Consider the following 20,117-nt stretch of genomic DNA (forward strand, 5'->3'; position numbering starts at 1 on the left):
CTTTCTTAGTATCCTTTGTTCAAGCAGAAGAGAGCAGTTCTGCCATCTCGATTGATGAATAAACTCTACAATCAGTGGCTTGGAAACTTAAAGGCTGTTTAGGTAATCTGACAATTTATGGGTCACTCAACATACTTCATTGCTGGATGCTACCATTAGGGCTCTTAAAGCTTGGTTTACTTTTTAATTCCTAAGAATATATAAGTATCATTCCAATGGGAAATATAGTTGTCTTTCAGGAAATTCAGATGTCACAACCATAGAAACAAACTTTATGTGATCAAGCCACAACCATATGTATCCAAATACTCAGTAAGGTTGAAAAGAAATAGTGAAGTATCAATACATGGGGCACATGATGCAAGTACTAATTTGCTTAGTGTTACTGTGATATATTCTATTGGTAAAACAGAAAATATTACAGGAGAAATGGCCTCCGATAAATATCAAACATCTCTGAAGAAGACAGCTGAGGCTCCTGCAAAACCAATTAAACTCATGTCATGAAATGTCAAATAATTTGAAACTAGTGACTCGGAGGCTAATGAAAATCCGTAGATCCAAGTAAGCCAACAACTAAAGATAAGATATTTGCTCCGACCACAAAAGAGATCAGATATTTGCATCCCTTAGGAACAATGTATGTAGCCATGAGGGAAAAAAATGACCTGTCAGTTCCAGAACTTAAATAAAAGCCAACTCTCTCATCATGGACAATATAAATGCACTCTGATATCAGAACCAGCTATCAGCATGAAATGCATGATTCTATTGCACTAGACAAAACCAAGAATATGCCATTTGGCAAATAAGCAAGCATGTGCTTCAGCCACATGATAAGGTATCAAGAAAAAATTCAGAAGGTATTAGCTACTTATTATCACAGATGGACAAACCATGAGCCTTAAATGCTTATTTTCCATTTTACCAGATCTCCAGTGGGTACATCAGTGTCTGGATGCTAGTATTTCCAAGATCATATTTCTTTCATTATCTCTATTCAAAAATTTCCAAATTTCAAAACCAAGTGTTTTTTATATTTGTTTCATGAACTCTGAATTGAAGTAAAAAAAAAGTCATGACTTCAAGGATGGTTTTGAATTAATAGATATATAAACATTTATTAAGTCATATCCATATATTACGTAAAATCACCTATCACAAGGCTTTTTCAATACATCTTAAGATCCCCCCCCCCCAAAAAAAAAATACTATAATAGTTTTTAACACATGGATCCTTCACTAAATCTAGCCATTGATGAGGATTTCAAATATAACTATTGTGAAAGCCGAGCCAAGGTCTTATGTCTATTATGACAAAAATTATTAAAACAAATCAAAAAGTGATGTCCCATGAAAATTTATAAGCATGATGAAGGCCATCCTCCTATTGAAGTGACTATATATTTGTCTTTCTGAAAGAAATTGACTCTACACTCCATCTTTTGATAAGTCAGGCTCCCTAGCAAGGTCCCCAATCTCGATATTGGGCACCGTACCAAGACAGTACAATACAAATTTGTATGATATGGTATGTATCCTGTACTGAGATAGTTCTTGAGCCATTTTTGTCACTTTTTATCTCGAAATACGATTTTTCTACCAATTCTCATCTGGTACAGTATAGTACAATATGCCCCGAATCGGATGGTTCGAGGCGGTATGGCAGTCCATGCTTCCTAGCACAGTGGGCTATGCTCTAGTAATTGCACCCTCTCAAGGGAAGTGGTTTTGGATTCGAATTTTGAGAGGTATTTACTACGGCTAGTATATAGGTATTTCTTGTTTTTGCTTCTTATAAAGAAATATGATTGGTGACACTTCTATCATAAATGTATAACATGTCTTTTCCTTCATGAACCCACACGAATTAATGTATTCCTGATCCTATGCACCAAGTCAGTAATTCTAAAGTAGGCTATAAATATTAATTTAAAACACCACCAGCAGATTTCATACGAGCGAATACCTACCCAAAATTTTGCAAAATCAGTTTCCCATGCCAAAGCCTCAAACAAAGTCCGTTCAAACTATGGCAGCCTTCTATATTACATACAGAGCAAGGAGCCATACTGGCGGCGGACCGAGACAGTTCCAGTAAAGAAACCGAGACATCGTCGCCGAAGGGGGAGAAGGCGAAAGAAAGAGAAGAAAAGAGAGAGCGAGCGAGGGAGGGAGGGAGAGGGACAGAAGCCAGCGGAGGGTGGTGGAGGCCGTTGAAGGCCGGCACTGGTGCAAGTGGCAGAGATTGCGGCTGGGTCTCTATTTTGTTCCAAATTGGAGTCCGACCGCTAAAAATATTTGTGATTTTTAAGTGAAGTCGGCAAACGAAATTAAAAATTATGGCCGAACTCTTGTTTCAAACGAAACAGGGACCCAGCTGCCACCCTCCACCGGCCTCCGCCACCCTCCGCCAGCCTCCCCTCTCGCTCCCTCTCTCCCCCTTCTCTCTCTCTCTCTTTCTCTCCCACGGTCTTCTGTGTCGGTACAGGCCCGGCTAGGCACGGCGCAGGCCCATACCAACTTGTGCCACCAGGTAACCGGTACGATGCCCGGTACCGGCATAGCAGACCGTGATACAAAGTGTATGGTTATAATAAACAGAGTTTGGGTACTATCTAGTATTCTTCCTTGTTGTTCTCTTAGGGCCATTCTACTTTGCTCATAGAGAGAGAGAGAGAGAGAGAGAGAGAGAGAGAGAGAGAGATAGGCTGTTCCTACCACCCCACATAAATATACTCCACTTTTAGTGAGCACAAACTCTACGCATTTGCTATCCCGTAAATAACTAAGAAAAAGAAATACAGTCACTGTAGCAGAGTATATTTGCTAAACTTGCACTATATAGTTATAATTGATAAAATCAACGCCATCAATCAAATGCTCGTTTGTTTTTAATAAACCACATGCATCACACAGCCTGATACTAGTTCAACTATGTTGAAAGAGGGCCAGACCTCGAAACATTTCTTAAGAGTATTCACATGCCACATCTCCATTTACCAACTTTTTCTCCTATGTATTGCCTCCTCACCAACTCTTAGTTCATGAACCTCCTCTGAAGAAAATAAATATTTATACAAAATATAGCAATTCACATCTACCTATAAAAATGTACCAGATTACAAGTACACATATGGTAGCCAACATACAAGGAAATGTTAAAGAGCTAATCTTAATGCTACTGTTGTATACAAAAAAATGGCTCCAGTGAAATAACCAATCTCCTGAGGCCCCAGTAGCCCCTGATTCACTCTGAGAGAGATTGCAAGATAGTCCTAATTATTTCAGTTGGAATTTTGATTTTTTAGCATGATAATGTGATTACATGTTATAGCCAGTAGAAACCCAATATGTTTCTAGGTGCAAACAAACACTAGCAACAGTGCACATAAAATGTTGAAGTTCATGGCTCTACTTCAGTATATTATTAAAACATAACAGCATGGGGAACATTAAGCAACTCTCTTCAAAGTCCATTGAGACTAAAACCTAGTAAATAAGAGACAACTAAAGGAGAAATACTGCATCCTAATCCTATTCAGAGCATATGTTTTGTCTAGCAAAAATTCTGCTGCTTTGGCAACTGTCAATGGGAACAGGCACTTCCAAGTGCATCATGAATTTCATTTCTGCCATAGTAAAATAGGTGCCTAAGTCTATTCTCATGTATCCACATCGATCTAGATTTGCTAAAGTGCCGATGGAGCAAGCGCGACGACACATGAAGTGACACTGTGGTGGACTGACTTGGCAAGCTCTAGGGAAAACAAAGAAGCACTAAAATCATTGCATAGATATGAAATTAACACTGGAGAGCATTTCATTGGAAAAGCATACCTGTGTCAAACCTAAGCTGAAAACCTTTCTTAAAAGAGAAGCTATTGGGCCACCTCCGATGCCTGTGTTGGCATCACGAATAGCAGACCTCATGGCAGTGAGCAAGCGACCATAAGTAGTACCAGGTTCAAATTCCAGAGCTTGAATGAAACTGTAAGTCATGGCTCCAGTTGAGGCAGAGCCTGCAAAAGCCTGCAGAAGTTGAATCACATTAATCCAAAAAGGGAAAAGAAACACATTTCCACTTCAAAGCAATTTCTGTCAAGCAGTAACCATAGCTCCTGTTACAATATAAATGCAATGAACAAGACTTGTTCCAAAACTGAATGAAAACGCTGAAGGATTAAAAAGAAATAGATAGCTACCTGATTGGGAAACAAATTTTGATATGTAACACTTACTGTTTGGAAGTAATATGCATGAAGTTTCATTACTTTTCCTTTTTGCTAATCCCACCGACCATTGAGTTTGCATTAGAACAAACAAATCATCAAAAATGAAAAGATAAGGCTTATTAAGAAATATCAACAAAAAACTGCACTTTAAGCATGTGAGTGGAGAAGAGAAATTTCCACTTTCTGTAGCAAACAAATTCTTATTGTACAGCACATCTGGTGCTTGTGATCCCTAATGATTCCATCAAAACATAACTCCTTGATTTATAGATTTGCCTCTCCACGTTTGTCCTCCAAAGCTGCCTAAACTTATTATCCACACTACTCTCCTCTGTGCCCAATCAATGAACATTTAGGCATTCTATAGTGAAGCAAATAAATAAACGATACTATATCAACTCTTTTACTAATTTCATAAGTAGAATCTCAAAATATCTGTTTAATCCAACTGATAGGGAAGTCATGGTAGGTAAATTAGAAGATGGAGAAGTCCATACCCTTTAAAGGGGAAGGAAATGGGAAAAATGAAGAGCCATCGCATGGTCTTGTAAGATATCACCAGACACACTTAAAGAAAATTTGAATTGAATGGGAAAGCAAATGGAAAAGAAAATTGCCAGTTTAAAGGAAAGAAGAAGGGCATTGGCAAAATCTATGTAACGAGAAAAGGAGGGGAAATCATCAAGCACTTATATCTTATCTCGCTCCACTTATGCCAAAGAATTGATACCTTGTATCTTTTTCTTGTATTTCCCTTTTGTACATAATCTCCATACTCAATAAATTGGGGGAAGCATTTCACCCATTTTCCCCACAAAAAGAAAAGAAAAGAAAAGAAGAAGGGATGGAACAATAGGCCTGATCTGATAGGAGGAAAGAGAATAGAGGCATAGGAGAGAAGAGAAAGAAGCTAAAAGGAGGGGACAAGAAATGCAAGGGGGACAGCCAATATGAAATCACTGTTTAGCTTTAAGGTTTACATTACCATCAAGACCAATACAAAACTTTACCAAATTAGAGGTTGTAAAACCTCAAACATCATTCCAGACCTCATTGAAGAACACATTAAAGTTGAAACATAATTACCTCTTAACCACATTCATACTACCTTTATCTATAACAATTAGATATCAATGGTACTAGTGGAAATTCAAAGTTAAGAAGGCAGCAAAGCAATATTAGCAATATGAAGAGCGGTTATTCATTTCCATTGCCAAATACTTGTAAAGAGAATAAAGATTCTAGAATTTCAGTAATGCAGGACCATATAAATATGGTTTTAGCAAAATTTGAGCATCAAAAAATTGTAACCATTACATGTGGTGATACACAACACTTGCATTTGAAAGTTAGTATTTAATTGTGATTACGCTGGTCGACACTTCACGAGCAGTAAAAGAAAATGCTTAGCATATAATAAAACATTTTTATATGGGATCTCAACTAATGAAAAATAACAACTTGCGAGCACCCATCAGTATGAGAAGAGAGTGGTCGTATCAAGTACTCACATTAGTATCTGCAGAGGTTTGGTGATCATCGCAACCACTGATTAGTACGGCCAGACCACCACTTGTGCCTTTATAAACACCTGACGGTGGGCTGTGGTCCTCCCATTGGTAAAACCCTCCCCTGCCAAAAAAGCAGCAAGCAGTTAAAAAACTCAGATTTACATGTTCAAAGTCGCAACATAACAAAACAGGCAACGCTAAGATCAGCTAAATTGAATGTAATGGTGCTGATTTCTAGCCAGACCTACAAACTGAACCTGCCAAAATGCAAGTAAAAGTATGTATGCTACATTTAGGGGTGAAAAACCTAAAGAATAGAGTATATATTGGTATATCTTGCATATGGCATATGGCAACTTATAATATAATTCCACTCTGTGATGATTCACTCCTTTAACATGCCAGTGCAGGTTGCAGCAATTCTTTGCTTTACTAACAGCAGCCAGCGTGTGATTATCGAAAATGTTCAGAACTTGTTACTGAAGTTTTAAGAGAAGTAATTATAAGGCACTCAGTTCCTTATTAAAAAGTCAATAAGCTTAGGGCCCATTTGATACTGCTTTCATTTTTTTTTTTGTGGTATTTGTCTTGAAAAACCCAGTAAGAAAAAACATACCGAACTGGACCGTGCACAATGTAACTATTTTGGGGTTTTCAAATTGTCTTTTGAAAACCTTCAAAGGTGTTCGAAGCAAGGATTCATTGTTTTGGAAACCAGAGAAATGGAAGCAAGAAATAATGGAAGTTTGGTGCTAAGCACTATCTTCCGCATCAATCTCCATTGGGAGTTCACTGTTTTGTTAAGATGCTTTTAACTCCAAGACCCATGTAAGCCCCAAGTAGCCTCTTTCCAGCACTCCCAAGGCCCACAAAGCCAAGTCCACACCTCCTTAGTCCCAATGAAGCAAACGAAGTGACAAACATGCTCTACAACCTCCTTAGATAGGTCGAACTTGAAATTTCTCTCATAAATGCCATCTTGCGATCCTTACACCTGACCTTCAGTATTAATTATTCCAACAAACCCCTGTGATAGGGAATATCACAAGATAGAAGTTTTCCCCCATGCGATAGTTTAATCGCCAGCCTAACATGGATAACATTGTCGAACTAACCATGAATAAGAAAGAGGTAGCTGGATCGTTCACAAGAATGGCACTTGACAGAACACATGCGAAAGAAAGAAAAATTGAGGGCGCTGGTTACTTGCATACCTGTTGAAGCGGCAGAGGTAGGGAAGGTCGAGGACGGTGCCGCTGTGGCAGGCGTCGACGATGGCGTGGAGCTTGGCGCCGCGTGGGAGGGGGCGGACCAGCGTCTCGTTGATCTCGTCGTCCAAGATCGGGCCGTTGGTCTCGAAGTCCAGAGGGCAGAGCGCCTCGTCGTAGCCGTCCACCTCGTCGCCGTTAGTGTCCGGCTTCTGGACGCCGTGCCCGGAGAAGTGGAACACCAGCGAGTCCCCCGCCCCGCACCCCATCACCAGCCACCTCATCGCCATCCTCACGCTCTCCTTCGTCGGTTTCCGCCACGGGTCCCGCTCCTCCTCTGCCATTTGACAAGGAACGATTACTTCGAGCAGCGGCCGATGGAAGATATCACGAAGATGATCGCTTCCTATTGTTACGATATCCGCGACATGTCTGCTACTCCGGGGAAATGTTTCTCAATTTTTATCTCCTCTTCACTTGGATTAAATTAGAGGCTTCAAGCTGTGTTTCTCACCTGTGTATGGGATGTCAAATATGGATAGGATGTCCACGTATCCAAATAATACTTGTCTGAAAGTTGACCCCTTGGTGATATGATACGTTAAAATGTTTCAGCCATTCTTTGTAATTAATAGAAGAATGTGAAAGAAGTTTTATGCGACTATAGTTTGGCAAATAGAATGCAACTTATAACCACAGGATAAAGTGGAACGAGGGTTGGATACGCAACCGTAACAAAATAGTACAAGATATATGCAACTAGCATTAGGATTCAGGATTCTCACACAAAAATCCATCACATCTTACCATATTACTAGCTATAGTTTTTATCCCATTTTATTTTATTTGTTTAACCACCGCTCCAGACCAAGCATAGAGCCGCGACAGGATGGTTTCGTATGTGGCTAGTTACTCTGGAGGCACTTTGTAGGTTAGAGAAAAGGAGCCGCCTAGAGCGCTTCAAAATTTATTGTTTTCTGATCTTATTGGATGTATTCGTATTAGGACGGTATAATTCATCTATTATAGTCCAAACAAAAAAAAAAATCGGAATCTGCAGGTGGTGCAGTTTATATGCAACTGAGGCAGCAGTACTCTGATACTTCCCTGCATGAGTTGAACTTGCCCCAGATTTTTGACGCAAGCTCAGATGAAAGTTGCTCATTCTTATCTTCCATCCTCAACTTCATCACCTGCCGGCATCATATAAGGAATTTGAATTTGACGCATGGTTCATGCAGGGTAGCAACATATACCTCAAGTGCATGTAAACTGCTTCCATCTCTAAAACCTTAGCACCTAAGCAGCTCAAACAGAGAGCCCCAGCAAGGATTTCCATACCTGTGAGAACCAGGATGCATTCCCTCGGGAACCCGAACCTCTCGCACAGCAAGTACCTCATGCAGTTCACATCGTTCACCGTCCCCTTGAGCTCATACCGCCTCATCGTATAGCTCACTCCGATCAGAAGCGCCCTCTTCTTCCCCTGCACCTGAGGATAGCTTGGTGGCAAATTCCACAGAGAGTTGTTGTTGTTGTTCATGGAGGACCCGCCGGATGCATAGCTCGACAGGGGATTTAAGGAATTGACCATGGATCTCACAAAGCCGACCGCTTGCCGGACCGGGTCATGGCGAGGCCCAACATTGGTGATACCATGGCACAGGGCGCATCGGATGGTCCGGGCAAACGGCGGCACCACCAGTTGGACGCCGCACCTGCTGCACCTCGCGGTCCTGCTCTTCCCTCCCATAGAATTTCTCTTCTTCTCTCGTTCCCACCGCCTTCTCCGGAGCTAGCTCTCTTTGGATGCAGTCCGAGTCTCTTCTTCCTTCCCGTTCTAACCTTTATTCCCACAGAACCGAAAGCCAGAAAGGGGTCAAGTGGGGAATTAGATTCTCCCTACTTTTTTTTCTAGAGCACTAACCCGAAATTGGGGTAGGTTCAAGAAATGCCCTGTGCACGGTGATTTGCATCAACCACTTGATGGCATGGTAGAAGTTGCTTGCTTCCCTTTGCCATCTTCAAAACCACCTGATCAACAAAAATTGCTGATATTACTAGATATTCTACCATCAGGTGAGTCCACCCTGATCATGGAAGCATAACTAATTGAGAATTTGGAAGTAATAGATCCTTAAATTGTACGGCAAAAGACATGTCCAGCATCCTAAACAAGTAGTTTCTATCTTTTACCCTATTAATTAGGAGAATTCAAATTATCAAGTCATGCAAGAACAAAATGTAACAGGTGATCATGAATCATCTACTTTGAACAGGGAGGCTGATACAAAAATTATTGCATCCCATAACAAATGTAACAAATAAAAAACAAATTTATTTGTGGTTCTTATCTCCCCTCACCAATGGATGCTGATGCTTGTGATGTGGTAGCCCATGTCTTTGCATTCATTGCACCTTTGCTTCTTCTGCACAGATTCATGTGCCGCCTCCATGCACAATTTACACATGCATTAATGTTCCGAAGAAGAAAGTACAGTAACTGGAAAGCAGAAGAAAAGAAAAAAAAGTAGCCAGAGCAAGGTACGTATTCTCTGCAGCAACTTCTCTGGGGTCCACGCCCAAGAATATGGACATTTTTTCCCGTTAGTCTTTTCATCAAACTCGGCAAAGCTTGATGAGCCAATAGCTACTTCCAGTGAACTTGGATCCAGTGACTCGGGGTTAATGCCAAGAAAAGGTCCCATGCAGAATAAATGTATCATTATTTCAAAGAGGGAAGCTGAAAGTGTATGGCATAATTCCGAATTCTAGTGCATTATCAGCTTTTTTACTCGGACGGAATACTGTTATCAACTTGCAGTCGTCCAGTCTTCCAGTTAAACAAAATGATTTTTGATAATTCCTGTTGTCTGAACATGTATCGATCAAGACAAGGATAGCAGCATTTTAAACAGCCTTGCAAATTTTCAAACATCAAGGTTACATTTTAACGGTAAAATGTCTGCGGCTCCACACAATCACCACATAATTAATCCGCGTTCTCTCCATCCATAAGCCGTATCTTGGTCGTTAAACTCTCTTACTATTTGGCTTTTCTCAAACAAACTTCTTCCTCGGAGAAAACCTCGATCTTTCTGCGTCTTCACCGGTTAACTCTTATTAAGATCTCATTTTTTATTCTTCAAAACCTAATATAATAATCATCCGAACCCTTCAAACTATTTGCAGAAAAGAAAAAAACATGTTTGCGGTTTTCATTATCGTTTTACCATCTATCTAATGAACACGAGACTGGATCATGCCATGGACGAGAGATGTAACCATATGCATAAAAATCTCGATATTTCTTCCAAAATAATGCAATAAATCGGGCCTAATTTCTCTCTAGAAGACACAGAGAGGGCATAAAATTGGGGAATTACCACGATGACGTTGCTCGATTGCTGCTTACGGGGCGGGAAATCCATGGCAGCGCACGAATTCTGATCACCGAGGATCGAGTTGCCGGAGGAGACCCCGGGGCAGAGACCCGCCGGCGGATACGGACCCGAGGGCGTCGCCTCCCGGCAGCGACGCCGCTTCGAGGGCCAACAGGGGAAGAAACCCCGGAATCCAAGCCCTCGTCCCCATAGTTTCTAGCGGAGATGCGGAGCGAAGGCGAGGAAGAGAGAAGGAATCCGCCGATCGAGTGGTTGGATGGGAGAAAAGAAGGAAGAGGGCGAGGAACCCAGGGGTTAGGGCTTGGAGCTCTCGTTGCCATTCATGGCGTTGAAGGGAAAGCAGAGGGGCATTTCATCGCTCCTTTTTATGCCTTCTCTTCGTCCAGGTTCCAACAAAGTGGCGACCGAAGAGAGGCCCGGCCCGGATTTAGGCACGGGCCTGGAGATGAGTTTGGGTTGGGCTGGATTTATAACTGCTGTTAAAAGGTTTGGGATGAAGGACACGGTCGGGCTGGCTTGGATCCCAGTTTAGAGCCCAGGTGAAGGAACTCGACCCGTTTTTTTTTTTTTTTGTGAACCGCCGGGAGTAAACCGGGGGGTTCGCTCATCAATTAATACAGCTTCTATTAAATTGAACGTTTGTGAATACATGCTTGCATGTGTGTTTGATGCATATGCATGTGCATGATAGTGAAAAATAGCATTGCTCTAAATATGAACAAAAAAACATAGCACTGCTATTTATGTTTTAATTCCATTTTACTTAATTCATGACAAATAAATTAATGTGCATAAGAAATTTTTATTTAGAGATTGCCATATTAGCTTTTTACTCGAACAACTTATTCGTGTGAGAATTAACAATAGTGTCATTTGGATGAATCGATAGTGATTTTTTTTTTCTTCTTTTTAGTACATGGACATGGAAGTCATGCTATATCTTACAACGACCAATTTTGTTTAGGTTCGATGATAAAAAATTTTAATTACAATTTTTATGGGCATGCATAACTTTGATTATCTATTCATTCAGCAATTCTATGCATCAAAACTGCTATAAACTTGATTAATTAACTTATTCATGTTGCTGCAAATATAAACAAATGGTGGATAAAGTCAATACCTAACAACAACCTCATCTTAGTTCTTTTTTTTTGTGTGGATAAACAGACTTATCGTAGTTCTTAAAAAATGGTATTTTGTATATATACCTCTATAATATAGTTTATTATATATTTATTCTTTAAATTTACCATTTTTATATATACCTTTCAAATTATTCTATATCTGAACTCCTCCAAACCCTAAAATTGATCTTGGCTTGTTAGGCTCTTATTGAGTCTTAACACCAACCTTATTAATTTGCGATGCAACGAGACGAGTATTAAATTGCACGGTTGTTAGGTGCTTTAAAAATGATATTTCAAATATTTGAAATAATTTGTGGCTTTGATTCATTTGGGCCCATCAGGATGTAGACTGTGATGAACATGACATGTTTGCATCACATGATACATATTTAGCTCTAGGAACTGCTCGTTGCAAATTGTTTTATCAACCTTGATGTCTGATTATATTATTTTACATCCTATTGCAAGTTGACTATTTGAAGAAAAAAAAATAATAACCAAATGTTTAAGCATTCAAGAATGATTTAAAAAAGAACGGTTCAAAATTAAGAAGAAAAAATTGACTTGTTTTTTACATGAAGATAATGAATTCATCGCACAATTAGTATCTATAAAAAAAAAAATAGACATCAATATACTATATGAAAAGCAAGCAAAGAAGTGAATCACCTAAAGCGATCAATAACACTCAAAAAACTTCAAAATTAATTATAATTTTGTGAATTACTGTATACATATGCGAATCATTTGACCCTACCGATCCCTGCAGTATGCATATATATACACACACACACTACAACAAAATCTTTGCGGTATTTATTATTTTATATGGTAGAAGTCTTTTATTTTTCATGATATTTTATGCAGATAAAAGTTTTTTTAAATGGCATTTAATAGGTTCTATGGCTAAATAAATCCACGGCTGAACTGTAGGAGATGAAGTCAAGCAGTGGTGGTTTGGTTTCCGAATTGGGAAAATAAACGAAAAATTAAATCTGAATGCGGCATTCCAATCCGTTTTTTTTCTCTCCCAGGGTCAAGTCCAGCCCACCGTTTAGCAGCCGGCTGGAACTTGTGTCGACTATGTTTTCTGGTCTCTCACGTTTCTCGTGTTTTGGTCAATGCAATCAAATGTCTATAGAAGCTGTAGAGAAAAATATATTTTGATTGAGGGAGTATATGCTACTGATCCCTCGTTCTCCCTTAATCCCTTTTTTATTTTAAAGCCCAAGTCAACTACGTTGTGGTATTTGTTTTACTTTATAACCTTCCACAGATAGCTGCTTATTTTTTTAATTGAATCAACATGAGACTAATGCCTAAAGAAGGAAACATCGTAGGCTACAACAATAGCTGCCAACCGCAAGAGTAAATGCATTGAGAAGTATACCTAATTCATCAAGTCTACCATGACATCACTCTCTCACCATATACAACAGTAAACATTAATGGGTAGCCAATTCCTAATTATTAAAGAAAACGTCACATACAAATATTGAAAGGCCAACTTGTTGAACGTCTAACATTTGAAGGTGCCAACTTATCAAATTAATGACGTTTCTTGGTAGATATATGAACGATCTAGATCCAAATTTACCTTCGCCAAGGTTTAGAATTACATATATCAAGAAGGGTTGGTATCTAGAGGTGGGAACCGGTCCGGCCGATTTAGGGTTGACATGGACCGAAAATATGGTCCCATGAAGTATATGCCCTAAATCGAAATCTCCAAGCATGTCAAGCGCTTATGGCAAGATGAGATGCAAACCATTAACTCTAATATAAAAAATGTACCTAAATTTTTGAATTTGGCCTGTTAAAACTTAGCTACACATGGATGATGGAACTGACTTGTTTGTCTGTTGTCCGGACTAGTATGTGCGACGGATACAAGTCCAAATCATTGGCCTAAAATTATGTTTGTTGGCCATGTGAGCCCATGCACCCTTAACTATTTCAGGACAATGATGTCCAGAGCTCATTAAAAAGAGGAACTGGTTTTCAGATCCCAACTGCATTTAGACATAACATGTTTGAGCTTCTGTTTGGGAACACAATGTTTCACATTTCAAAGGAGCTACATAAATAAGATTATATAGCTCTTGCAACTTTAGAGTACTCGATTCATAGCAAAAATTCTCCATCTTGGTGTGCCATAGAAACAAACTGAAGGAGGTCGGAATCTTTGCAATAACTCTTTGCCTAATTTGCGAGCAGATGTCTACAGGACAAGCCTAGCACACAACTTTCATCAAGTTTAACCCATGAAAACCTATGAAGGTTAATAGAGAACACCTCCAATCTATGCAATAGGGTATCCAATGCCAAACAGAAGCAAAAAGACAAAAAAATGTTTACCATGAAACATAGAAGGACCTAAGATATATCTCTCCAAGAAGTGCTTATATGTTTTTCTTTCTTTCTTCTCTTTTTTTTTTTAAGACAAGGACCATTGATAATTTGGTTTCTTCTCTGTAATACTATCTGATATTTAACATTTAGGTTTTGTTGCCTTGGTTTTTTACTCCTAGTCCCTGGTTTTGCTAGACACTTTATTTTTTTCTCTGATTTTGTGTATAAGAATGTATATAACATGCATAATTAAGCATCTACATAAAAAAAAGAGAACAAAAAAACAGGCAAAAGCATATATAGCAACATTCAAACTACAGTAAATCCCAAGAATTGCACTCCTCCACACATGGGAGAAGGTAGTGGATTCAAATCTTGCTGGTATTATTTTTCAAGTGCCTGATCCATGTAATTCTAACAGCGGCTATTCTTTAAACAAAGCTTGTCCAAGGACTTAACTGTAAATACTAGTCAAACAAAAATTGGGACTTAATATGCTCCAAAAATATATGAATTCACTTCCCATTATCCTTGTTATATCCAGCGATATATCCAAGGATAAGAAGTTTCAGCATTTATTCTGAAGAACCATTTCATGTGCAGAATAAAGTTGAGAACCACCTTGCTTTGGTGCCCTAAAGACAACCTCCATTGCAATACATTGCAGTTTCCATCATAAATAGAAGTGTGGACTCACTTTCCGCCAACTTTATTTGCTCCGAAGATTAAATGGGAGCAAAAGAGTTACATCATCTTAGGAAATTCACCAATTAGTTACTGTTAGGAGAGATGGAGGAGCTCACAATAATGACTCCCAAGCAAAGACAGGTGGAGGTGTCCACCCTTGCCAAAGCCATGCACTTTGTGCTCGTGGGGTTGCCTCCTTAGCAGCAGAAACTTGTCGGGCATCAAATCGGAAGACTAATTTTTATGCATCTACTTTGTATATTGATAGCATATCAAATATTCCAGAGAACATTATGCCATGAGCAAAGCTGATCTGCCAGAATAAAATATTCTCCATTCTTAAAGCCTTCTCGGATAGAACAAGCTAGCCATGCAATTAATTACAAGGCTCAACCTACGTGTTCCTAAGCAATAGTAATGCAACGAAAACTGGTCACTAGCCCAAGCCTAGCTGGTATAGTACTGTACAGGCCGAAAAATGTGAAGCCAAAACCTAGCACAGTTTCTACCATGCACAGATCCTAATCAACCCAAGGTGGAGTAGAATCTTGGAAATCTGTGTACGCGACGCATTTTTATGGGCTACAAACGAGAATGGAGATAAGTTTTTCTTTCCATCTATAATTAACTAACCACCTTTGACCATTGTATTGTATTAGGAGGCATTTTAGTTCCCACTAAATTTTACTAATTAAAACAAATATCCATAAAATGTCATTTTATATAAGTCAGGGTTTTATTAAAAATAAAGGAACACTTGTTTTTCATAAAACTTATTTTCATGTTTTATGATGTTAAAATAAAACAGATTTTATGAAAAAAAAGACAAACAACTGTTTAAGTAGTCATTTATTTTAAGTCATTATTTTTATATATACTTATTTAATAATATTTTCTTTAACAGAACAATCTGCCATAATACAAGCGAACCTTGGCTCGATCAATATAGTCTTCATCGCTTGCGACAAAAAATGGGATACAATTTTGAAGGGGGTCTTGTTTCGACTTTTGTATATATAATATATCTATATCTGTATATGGGCTCCTGCCTAAATGGAGACCAAGTGAAACTCTGACTTTCTATTTGTTAAAATTTTCTGCAACTAATGTTATAGCAGAGTTGCAAATGCTTTTAAATTTCAAAGAGTGGCAGCCAAAGATCAGTGCGGTACAGGCAAGTGATGTACCATCTCATCAAGCATCGGTTGGGACTTGGTAGGAATGGGAGTGGGGCAATGAAGGTTTTTTTTTTCAGAATAACATGAGTACCCATCTTTTAACCTACTGTAATCTATAAGAAAACATTTTTCTTTCAAATAAGCCACATATGTCTTTTACATAAATATAAGGCAAATATAACCCGGAGAAAACTAACAGCTAGATTTAAATCCCTGTAGTCTGTTACAGATCTATGTATCTATTTTTTGTATGAGAAATTATTAGGTAGACCAGACCTACCGTGGATCTATGGCAAAATGAATCCACCTTATATTTTCGCTCAAGGATGAAATGAATCCTTCTAGGATGATTTTACCCTAGCTCTATGATGAATCAGATCCACTTAATAATTTTTTTTTTCTGCGGCCGATGGTTGACTCTTCTATAGAATTTGTAATCATTGGCGGAAGTCCAAGGCTGCACCTGAGCCAATTCGCTTGTTGCGTTCATGAAGGGATGAAAGAGCCCCACGCAAAAACGAACGCCATCCTCATGTGACGCTCCCCTTCTGGAAAGCAAGCTTGATTCGTGATGCTAGAATAAACAAACACCATCCTCATGGGACTCATCTTCCGGAAAGCAAGCGTGATCCGTGACGTTAGACTTCCCACCGCCACCCCTGCATGGGTTTGACGCCTTTTTGGTGCCTCTTGGTGGCATGGCTTCGCACTCACCTAGAGCCGGCTCAATCCTTAGACGACTGAGACGGTCGTCTAAGGCCCTGTCCCAAAAACAGCCCATCGCATGAAAGGTCTGAAAGACAAAATAAAAAGAAAAAAAAAAGCTCTTCCTGTAAATTCGCCTTAGGTCGACCCACCATAGAAAAGATCTCAATGACAAAATAGCCTTAGGCCCCTAAATACATTGGGTCGCTCCTGACCCACCGAATAAAAGAATATAAGGCAAGGTCGTCTAATAATACAGTTTAAGTGATGTCGCTATGAATAAAAGATTAGAAGTGATCAAGATGCTTTCACTCTAACGTATTGTTTATTTTCTAATACAAAGTATACGGTCTTAGCACGTAATCTAAAAAATAAAAAAACAAAACATGAGTCTCCTAGCAAGAAACTAAATGCCACCATAACTTCGGACAAGTTGTCGAGGGAGAGGCACCAACTAGTTCAGATGGCAGCTGTTGAACCTTTCAGAATGCATCTCTCCCAATATACTTTAATATACTATATCAACTTAAAATAAGAATGTGGTACCAGATTCTTTGGAGATCAGTCTCATCTAAGAATAAATGTGTAATAACTACCAGGATTTTTTGAAAAATAGAATGGAAGGGTAGCTACAAAGAGAAGCAACTCAACCAACACATTTTTCTTAAGCACTTACCCTATCTGCATATGAAAATAGAAGCAAAACAATTAAAAATATGTACCTAAATTTATATATTATTTAATCAGAGAAATGGTTAAAAGATGTTTGCTCATCCCATAACTTTCTACACATCTTGTTTTCTAAATGCTCGTGTTGCTGGAAATTGGACCCGGGGGCAATCTTCGGTCGAGGAGAGGGAGCGACTGTTAGTCCTCACGGCGGGGCGGCGGTCTGTCGGCGGGCGGCGTCCTCCGTCCGGGGCGGTCGGAGAGAAGGAACAGCAGGTCCTCGCAGCGGGGCGGCGATCCGTTGGCTGGCGGCGTCCTCCGTCCGGGTGCCTGCACACGAACCGGTGGCCGGGTTCTCCGGCGCCGGCCCTCCGACGCTCAAGTCAGGGAGGGGGCAAATAGTGGGGAGAAGGAGATAAACAGTGATTTTTGGGTGTATGAATGTTCCAATCCCCTCTTGAGAGGCCAAGGCTCCCTTTTATATGCGGGGGTCGGTTTACCTGTGATGTAACAGGGCGAGGCCGTGGTACGGCTTGGCATGTTGTTCAGGTCGGCGCTCGGTCAGGCGAATCATTGCACTGATGTCGGCGGTATGGCCGAGATCAGAGACTTATCATAATCGACTAGACCCTGCTGGGTCGATTTGCCGTGGAGAGCTGGGGATCCGTAGATGTCAGGAGCCATGCGCATTTATTGTGGAGTAAGTCGGAGATCCGCATTTATTATGGAGTAAGCCGGAGATTCGCATTTATTGTTGAGTGTGCCGGAAGATTACAGCGGCCATGCGCAATAAATGCCGGAGGGGTGTTAGAGTACGGTCCTCGGACATCGGGGTTTCTCTTAGGTCGGAGGTTTCGGGGTCGGTCGTCTTGTGGCCGAGCGTTCCGAGGTCGGACGCTGACTTCGGCTGTCCGGGGTCGGAGGTTGTACGGCTTCTTAGGGGCATTTATGTCATTTGGGGGAAAACTTTATTCCCCCCAACACTACCCCCCGACTTCCGAGTTCGAGCGGCTTGTGGGGCTCGGACGTGGGAAGTAAAGTCTGTCACTAAGGTTGGGGGGAAGGTCTCGCCCGCCCCCTTGTGCTTTCCGGAGCTTTCATGGTGAGATACGCGCCCTTTGGCGTCTCGAGGCTGCTTTATTCGGTGAGCTAATGATGGAGCTCGTATCATCATGCTTCTTGAATCGCCAGGATCATTTTACGGCGGATTAATGATGGGGGACCTCGAGCTCGTCGAGGCGGTGTCTCGATTCCGTAATCGACGTTTCTGGCTCATTAATGAGTGTGCCGTTACGGGGTTTGAAACGGACACGCGGCGCGACCCGAGGTCGGACGCTTTCGATTTCATGTTACTGGATCATAATTCCGAAGAAGTGGAGGCCTCATCGGGGCTCCACGTGTCCCAGATCTTATTAAACGAGGGGAGCGGGGGTTACGTCCGCTCGTTCCTCAAGACGATTTGATTCTGTGGACCCATGATGAGGCCCCGAGATCCGATGGGACAACGCTTCGATTTCGTATCCGATTCATTAAACCGGAGTGAATACGGTGCCTCGGCTTCCGAGGTCGACACGTGGCGCAACTCGGTCGGGGGGATGGGAACCGACCCCGTCGATCTGGGCCGTCAGGGGGGTCTATATAAACCCCACGAGTCTGCCCTAAAGGTCTTGTTTGGCTGCCTCTTATTTTCGTCGTCTTTCCCCCTGCTTCCTCCCTCAGCTGAATCTTGCTGGTGGTGCCCGGAGCGATTTCCGGCAATGTCCAGTAGGTTTTCTTCCTGTTTTCACTAGGGTTTCCTCTTTTCTCCTCCTCGTCAACTTCCATTTTCTATTCTTAACTTTTGCTCCACTCTTCCGTGAGAATGGGTTCCGGTCCCGAAGAGGTTGGGTCGAGTCTGTCGGAAGAGGAGCTGGAGTTAATCCGCTCCCGTTTCTTCTTCCAGCCCGGGTTTCGCCTTGAAACCGCAGGGCCGGAAGACAGGGTGACGCGGCCGCCCCCAGGTCGGATCGCGGTTTACCGCGAGACACTTTGGGCGGGCCTGCGTTTTTCCGCCCATGAGTTCGTGAGCAACTTGCTGGCCGAGTACCAGCTCGTCCCGGCGCAGTTGGCTCCGAACTCATGGAGGACCATAATCGGGTTTTTATCCCTGTGCCTCGGGCACGGGATCCCGATTTCGGTAGGCCTTTTTCGCCGGTGTTTTCTGTTAAAGAAAAATCCGGCGGACGTAGGGTGGTTGTATTTCGCCTTTCGGGGCGGTATGTCACTCTTCCGGGGCGCCCCTTCCTCAATTCACGAGTGGAAGAGGAAGTTTTTCTTTCTGGCGTCTGCGGCGCCTTGGGGGTTCGAGCCAAGGTGGGGACACCCTCGGCTGAAGGCCCTCAACAAACTCTCCGAGCCCACGGGGAGGGAGCTGAGGACCCTGGACTCTTTGCGAGCCCTCGGGAGGGGCAACGACCTGACCGAGCTCCTGCGGGAGGACGCCCTGGCGAGCGTGGGTCTGAGCTCGGCGCGCCCCGAGGGTAAGGGCGGTTGCATTATTCTATTTATTTATTTCTTGTTCTCCGTCTTTACGGTCACTGGTCTGACTCTTAACAAAATTCTTGATTTCAGATATTTCACGCATGCCGACCAGCAACACATCACTTTTCTCTCGCCTGAGGAGGCGAGAGGCCGAGGCCGGGGGTGCTGCGCCCCAGCCTCGGAAGAGGGTGAGGACGGACGGCGCTTCTTCGTCGGCCGGGACGAGTGGCCCCGAGGCGGGGGCCCTTGCAGCCGACCCGAGGCGGGAGCGGGTTGTTGGTGATGCGGGCCCGTCGGCCCCTCCTTGCCCTACCCCCTTTCCCAGCGGGGGGAGCCGTCCGTGGTCCGGCCGCAGCAGCCAGGACTCGGGCTTACCCGAGGCACCGAGGCGAGCGGCTCCGGGACCTCGGGTTCGATCGTGCCGAGCTCTTCCCGGGCTTTCCGAGAAGAGTCGGTCGAGCCGGACTCTTCTATTCCCGAGGGGCGCTCGGCCTTTCAAGATGCCGAGGTCGCACGCT

General features: G+C 41.9%; 1 protein-coding gene across 6 annotated transcripts; it reads right to left on the reverse strand.

Moving 5' to 3' along the window:
• Positions 1-249: 249 nt before the first annotated feature.
• LOC103701546 (metacaspase-1-like) lies at positions 250-10,698 on the reverse strand. Of its 6 annotated transcripts, none has more exons than XM_039128909.1 (8): positions 10,341-10,698; positions 9,319-9,404; positions 8,296-8,988; positions 6,961-7,291; positions 5,747-5,867; positions 4,242-4,286; positions 3,841-4,032; positions 250-478 (listed from the first exon to the last, which is right to left on the reverse strand). In XM_039128909.1, exons 3-8 carry the CDS (start codon positions 8,705-8,707, stop codon positions 419-421), a joined length of 1,161 nt encoding a protein of 386 aa, XP_038984837.1. In that variant the 5' UTR covers positions 8,708-8,988; positions 9,319-9,404; positions 10,341-10,698; the 3' UTR covers positions 250-418. The 6 variants fall into 6 exon arrangements, with proteins under 6 accessions (XP_038984837.1, XP_038984835.1, XP_038984834.1 ...); XM_039128907.1 differs by having other exon boundaries at positions 9,319-10,052; XM_039128906.1 differs by having other exon boundaries at positions 9,319-10,058.
• Between the last annotated feature and the right edge of the window lie 9,419 nt (positions 10,699-20,117).

The sequence above is a fragment of the Phoenix dactylifera genome, chromosome 8 (assembly GCF_009389715.1).
Source record: "Phoenix dactylifera cultivar Barhee BC4 chromosome 8, palm_55x_up_171113_PBpolish2nd_filt_p, whole genome shotgun sequence".
In the NCBI taxonomy this organism is placed as follows: domain Eukaryota; kingdom Viridiplantae; phylum Streptophyta; class Magnoliopsida; order Arecales; family Arecaceae; genus Phoenix; species Phoenix dactylifera.

Excerpts from the sequence above, each read along its gene's own strand:
- LOC103701546 (XM_026802411.2), bottom strand. The coding sequence starts at position 8,707 with ATGGGAGGGAAGAGCAGGACCGCGAGGTGCAGCAGGTGCGGCGTCCAA. Across the intron at positions 7,292-8,295 it reads ATGCATCCTGGTTCTCACAG|AGGAGGAGCGGGACCCGTGG; the intron begins GTATGGAAATCC and ends GTCAAATGGCAG. Across the intron at positions 4,287-5,746 it reads AAACCTCTGCAGATACTAAT|CAAAAAGGAAAAGTAATGAA; the intron begins GTGAGTACTTGA and ends CGGTGGGATTAG.